General features: G+C 45.1%; 1 protein-coding gene across 1 annotated transcript in view; it reads left to right on the plus strand.

Moving 5' to 3' along the window:
• The window catches only part of LOC122538960, an 88,295-nt gene extending 82,092 nt beyond the window's left edge, over positions 1-6,203 (plus strand). Inside the window, exons 13-16 of the mRNA XM_043673491.1 lie at positions 301-771; positions 1,750-3,838; positions 3,910-5,647; positions 5,710-6,203. Coding sequence (XP_043529426.1) covers positions 301-771; positions 1,750-3,838; positions 3,910-3,978 — 2,629 coding nt within the window. The 3' untranslated portion in view covers positions 3,979-5,647; positions 5,710-6,203. The remainder of the gene's footprint in view (positions 1-300; positions 772-1,749; positions 3,839-3,909; positions 5,648-5,709) is intronic.
• Positions 6,204-6,438: the final 235 nt, after the last annotated feature.

Raw genomic sequence — 6,438 nt, forward strand, 5'->3', positions numbered from 1 at the left:
ATAAATAACTGCTTAAATTCTAACACCTCTCGAATTACTCGCAATCCCGTCTATGAATATCTGTACAAGGCCGTGCAAATCTGAGAAACTACCTAACTAAGTTCAATCTAAACTCGCGTGTTCCCCCGCAACGATACAAGTTTCCTATCCCAGCCGGAAGCTTCCGTGCAAACAGCTGCAGCTCCCGACAAACTTTCCAGGCTCGACACATGATTCCGTGCTAGCAGCCGTAAAAATTAACGTTTCCCCTCCCCGCGATTCATCGCCGCGACAAAGCGAATAAACCTTTCACTTTAACAGATTTAAGGCCGACGATCGCTACGAGCCGTCGACAACTCCGGATTCCACAACTTCCTCGCAATCGGACGAAGAAGTGATACCACAGCCAAGCGCGCCGAAGAGTTCCTCCGTAATCACTATGCTGGCCGGTTTCGGGCTGGTGTTCTTGTTGATCAATTTCACGGCGTTCCTCTACCTGTATTGCAAGAAGCACGACGCAAAGTCGAAAGGGACAGGGGTGAAGAGACGCGGCAGCCAGAAAGAGGACTCGACGAAACGTGCGAAATCGGACAAGTACGAGAATCACTACGGCGAGCTGGGTTACAAGAGTGACAGCAAGCCGGATCTGAACGACGTGATAAAGAACGACAAGGCGTACGACAACAACTCGAACTTTGGCAGACGATCGAAATTGTCCAGACAGAACTCTGGATCCACTATTGACACGCACGTCAAGGTTAGGGAATGGATACAACAGGAGATCGTGCACAGGTAGGTACGATCAGGTGGGTTCGTCCTGCAGACGAATCAATTAGAAAACGGCCCCTGTGAATAGTTTGACAGTAGTACAGACTCGAGTGAGAGCTCCTTAGAAATTCGTCTCTTCAACTCTTGGTTAATTTCAATCAATGACTCCGCTTGAAGACGCTTCGCTGCAATAAGACGCGAGCTGATTCATCAAAACCAATGCTGGTTACGGCAGTGTTCCACCCTCCTCGATTCCGCGTCATCGAAATTTACTTAACGGCAGTTAGGAGTAGTTTCACCCTTTGACGGAAATCAGTCGGTCGCGAAAAGTTTTGGAAAATTATTTCAAAGTTCCTTCACGTGCACCCGTATTACGTGAATTCATTTTTGGCTTTCGAAATTAATCAGTTTGATCATTTGTTCTGAAAGAAAGTGGTGCGAGTTCATTTTCGTTTGTTTGTGATTGCATCGAAACTTTAGTTGATTGGAGTGAACGAATATTTTAAGATTTAAATTGTAAATTGTAAATCATCAATGAAAAGTTCGTAATACGTGCAAATTTTTCGTAAAAGGATAGACTTACACTACTTTAAAATAAACCTAAATAAATTTTAAATTGAAATTTTGTTTAGGTTTTGTTATGTCAACGTTTGAAATCATGTTAATTACACAATCAAGAATTGCACGGTCATATATAGCAGGAAACAAACTCCTCATTCACGCAGCTTTTCAAATTACCATTTGTTTCGACAACTTTAAACATTTGCACTTTAAGACAATTGAGAAATTCAAAACTTTTGAATTTTTTTCATTCAAAGCCATCATCTTTTTTTTATGGAGAAGATTCCAAAGTCACAAAATAAATATAAAGATTATTTTCCAGATTAAAATGTACAAACAACAAATTTGTGAATAGAACGAATTTGTACACTTGATAATTGATAAAATGTCACTTGCAGAGGTATCGATTTATCAAACGTTTGCGTGTTTGTTTTGGCGAAGGTGTTCCCCGAGGTTTCTAAGGAAAACGCGTGAAACCCTGCAAAAGGAGCACCAGGACAAACTGACGAAACAACAAGAAGTGGAGAAGAAGAGATTGGAAGAAGCACTGTCGAAAGAAAGGAAAGAGGAGCCGATCTACGACAAAGATCCAACATTGGTTGTACGCCCTGGCAAGAAATCAAAGGTCCCAAAGGTCTCCGTAGCCATTGACGCCACACCAGCGACCAGAACCGAATCGATTCTGAACCAGGTGCCTATCGAGCTGGCGAAGGTCGTCGAACCGGACGACACGTTCAACAAGAACGTCGACTGTCCAACGATCAGTTTCACCCAGTTACAGACAGCTCCTCAAGTGGTTGTCATAGAGCACCATCACTCGAAGAGCGACCCGTTGCCAATGGAAAACGTGTTGAAGAGCGTGAAGCCGAATTTCTCCACGCCCAGGATCTACGAGTCCGATTCCGGTAGCGCCAGCAGTCTTTACGCGAAGATCAATCCAAAGTTGAAGTCTCGTTTGCCTCGTCCCGAACTGCCACTGAATCCTGATGGATCGACGGTGGTGGATCAGACCGAGGAGATTTACATGAAGATGGGGCCAAAGTTAACCACGTTCAGTGTGAACAGTCCGCCGGGTTGCGATATAAACGTGACCTGCAGGGAGCCCGTGGCGGAGAGGGAGTGCGTCAGCCCGGAGGAAGCCCTGAGGACGATCAAGCGCAGAAATTACCCGAAAGTTCTGCCAGACATCGAGAAAAGACGGTCCCTCCCGGCGCCGAGCAGCTTGTTTTCGTCCAAGCAGCATGTTGGCTCGCTGAAGGATTACAGGAGCGGAATGCATTCGTCTTCGTCCTCTCATCAGCCACCTCAACCTCCACCGAGGATGTTTGGCCCGTCCAAGAGTCTCGAGTTTGCAGAGGAGAACGAGAACCAGCACGAGCCGGAATCGGTCATTACCAATCTCCACGTTGGCACGTTGCTCAGAAGGCAAGATTACACGACGAAGAACAATTCCGACCCGAGTATCATCGACTCTCTGGACGACAGGATAGACAGGACTAGAGCGCAAGCTGGTGGAAGCGTCGACACTATTTATTCGAATGCCCTGTCTTGCGTGCAAGAGGCGATTCAGCCGATCTCCCACAGCGTAGACAAGAACATAGGAAACCCGATTGCCCTGCTGGAGGCGGGAATCGGCAATCCTAATTGGTACAAAACTTCCCTGTCTGGAAACGATACCTCTATAGCGACAGCGTCGTCTGAACCAGGAATCACTGGCAAAGAAACGAACAAACAGCCTGAATTCGGTGGCTCGAACTGGGACACGAGGTTCGTCGGGGTGGAACCAAGGATCGTCATCACACCTAGAGTTGGGAATCTGTTGGAACAGGCGAACCAGAACTTGAGTCAAGTCGTGGTGAGTCTAGCGGATACCGCTTCCGACGAGAAGCTGCATCGAGAAGCAAAACTCGCCGCTCCCCTGGAATCGAACACGTCTGGTAGATCCAACGCAAGCTCGGCGGAACAATTGCAGTCAGACTCGTTAGGTTCGTGCTCCTTTCCGGATTCCAGATCGCCAAATATCGTCAGCCAGGAACGAAAAGAACCGCGAATAATAATTACAGCGAGGGACGCCAAGGGCGGGCCCTCGAACTTGAAGCAGCCGAAAATTATCATCAAGCCGACGTCCACTCTGCAGAGGAGCAGGGATCACAGAAATATTCCGAAAGTGTCTGCTATCCCGCCTCCAGAGCAAAGTTGCCAGAGTATCGATAGGGACAAGTTGGCGGAGCAGAGAGAGAAGCCACCCCTGAAGGAGAAGCCGAAGGTCACGAGGATTCCGTCGTTTTCCAGACGCAGGGATGAACCTGCCGGCGAAATTGAGAGGCCACCCATTCCACCGTATCCCGAGAAGACGGAAATCGTGCATAGGGTGGAGGCAGTGGCCGGGGGCAAAGTGGTGAACGTGTCCGTGGCCAGCGATGGCAAGTCGAGCATTCCGACGCTGCAACGGAAGGAGAGCGAGAAATGTTCGAGCGCGGAGTCGACCAACTCCGGGGCCTTGAACACGGGCACGATCAAAAAGAAACCGGTGAACAGAAAGTAGGAAGCTTCTATCGCTGCTTCTCGCGCCACTGTTAAACTTCGATCGTGTATTTTCAGCCGGGAGTAGTTTTCTATGTTTGGAATCAGCAATCCTCTGATCCGCGTGACGCTGTAATTCTTTGGTGACAGCTGAAACAGGGAGGTAGATAGCGGTAATTGTTTCTTGTCTGACTGGACGAAGGGGGAGAATGTTGCGAGAACGGTGGAGAAGGATGAATGACTTTGGTAGAGCTTAGGGACCACGAAATTGAAAGTGTGTGTGTTTGTGTGTGTATGTGATAAGATGTTGTTTGACGTCCGAATCCCTTGAGTTACGAGCAGACCAGGCCGATATGAAATGCCGGGTGTCGATTGAAATGATAGAGGGAAGATAGTGAAATTGTGATCGAGATTCTCGTAGCGGCAACACGTACGTATAACGATGGATTTTAATACAACGTAACGATTTAAAGATATTTTTTCGCACGATATCTAGCATTTTAACGTTTAAACGACACAATTTGTAGCAAACAAATACTTTTTATACTGTACTCTATGATATTAATAATTGTCAAAACAGATTTTAATTTGCCTGAGCAACTTATTCCAATTTGAAGGAAAATTGCAGGAGAATTTCAAACAAAGTCCCGAGACGCGACACGCTTTCCTAATCCCTATTAAACAACGTTGCGTTTAAATCGTTCATGAAATCGTCTATTTTACAAACGACATTCCTACTTCTCTTACGGCTTTTTCAGAATTTAAACATTATTAAAATTTTCCTTGAAATATCACTGTTTAGCCCGATAGTTGAAACTATCCATTGCAGCTTAAGATTATACTCAGTTACGTGTCTGTGTGCTGAACGTTAGTTACCTTTCGTTATATTTTTAATCCTTCCTTCGTTTAACGAGAAAGACTGGTGTTCCTCTTTCGGTTTAGATCGCGTTCTCGCTTTATTTCTCGTTTAAATATCCCCATACTCTCTCTTTTTTTTTTTTTTTTTTATCGAACGTCTTGTTCGCTCTTGGTTTAACGCGTACACGAGGCTGAAATAAACGATTTTCATACTTCTCTAGCGCGGGGGGCAACGTGGGCTGAAAGTGTTTCCCTGAGCGGAGTGTCGCGGCGAGTCTCTGGTTATCATTTTTCAGTACGCGGCTGGCGTACCATTTATCTTGCAACTTTACCTTTATCCAGCGGAACTTTATTATTAAGTAAAACAAAGTCTATAAGTCACAGAGCGTTGCCGGGAAGGTGGGAGGCTGTCTGAAGTAAGGGCTTCGTGGAAGAAGTAGCAGGGGCTGGAAATGACGTGAAAATGGCCACCGACTTCGCCACTCATACACTAAACCGTTTCCTGCACCACGTACGTCCGCGAATCCAATTGATTCTCGAACTTCTGCCAGGCTAATACGATTCTCCTACCGATCGATAAAGAAAGCTTCATTTTATTCCGATCTTTCTCCTGCTATCGCACAGCCGTTTCACGAACAAGTTTAACGCGGAACATCGTCACCGACGAGGCTCTGCATCTTTAATTTTCACGTTGGTTACATGCCTGCGAGTTCGTTGTTTCCTGTTGAGTTTGGTCAAACATCGTACTTTACGTAGAAACGTAATAACGTAATATTTGTGTGGCAGTTGAAACACAGCATGCTTCGTGCAAACTCGTGATTTTATATACGATAGCAAAACGGACGTGTAATTCGAATGTTGTGCTCGCGTATTAATTTCACTGCAATTGTGTTTATGTACGTAATCGAGGCTAATGCCACTCGCATTTTCCTTTTTACTCGGTCGTGTGTGTGTGTGTGTGTGTGTGTGTGTGTGTGTGTGTGTGTGTGTGTGTGTGTGTGTGTGTGTGTCCACACGTAGATTTTTTTCATTATTATACGATCAATCGATAAATCGAGCATGCCATCAACTCATACTCGACTGAAATATCGTTTTGGCTGTGCACACGAGAATACTGTGCCATAAAATGTGTATCGCTCGTTGAAACAATGGGATACAAGTGAGTCGGTGATGCTTTAAGAGCCCTTTATCGCACGAATGGTGCAAATATCTCTTTGTCACATTTGTCCGGAAGATATATACTGGATGTTAGTCAAATTCACGGATATTTTCCCAAAGATTCAACCTGCGCGTTTCAAAGAAACGGCATCGGAATTTTATCAACCGCGAAATGCTGTTCCACGGTCTCGGGGAAAAAACGAGCGAACAGTCTTTCCGCTGTGAGAAATGAAGAACGTTGATAGAAATATGTTGGCGTTCTTTTTATCAAAAGGATTTAATTTTGTACGTTTCAATTTTTTTTTTTTTATTAATAATTGATATACTTAAAATAAAAGCAGGCTTTAATAAGGGAAGAAGTGCGTTGGTGTTGATTTATGCTTTTGTGCTTCATGTAGAAACCCATGGAGTCTCGAAACTCCCAGTTGTTTATCACGCAAAATTTCATTTTGTCCCGACCGCTCTTTTTGTACATCATCTATCTTCAGGTATCTTTGGTACCAGACGCGCGTTTTTCTTCCATCAATTTCAAGTCATTCACCTCTGTAGTTCTCTTAGTTCCTCTTTGAGAGCAAACGTCCTTATCTTTGT

Source organism: Frieseomelitta varia, unplaced genomic scaffold (assembly GCF_011392965.1).
Source record: "Frieseomelitta varia isolate USP_RPSP 00005682 unplaced genomic scaffold, Fvar_1.2 scaffold_183, whole genome shotgun sequence".
In the NCBI taxonomy this organism is placed as follows: Eukaryota; Metazoa; Arthropoda; class Insecta; order Hymenoptera; family Apidae; genus Frieseomelitta; species Frieseomelitta varia.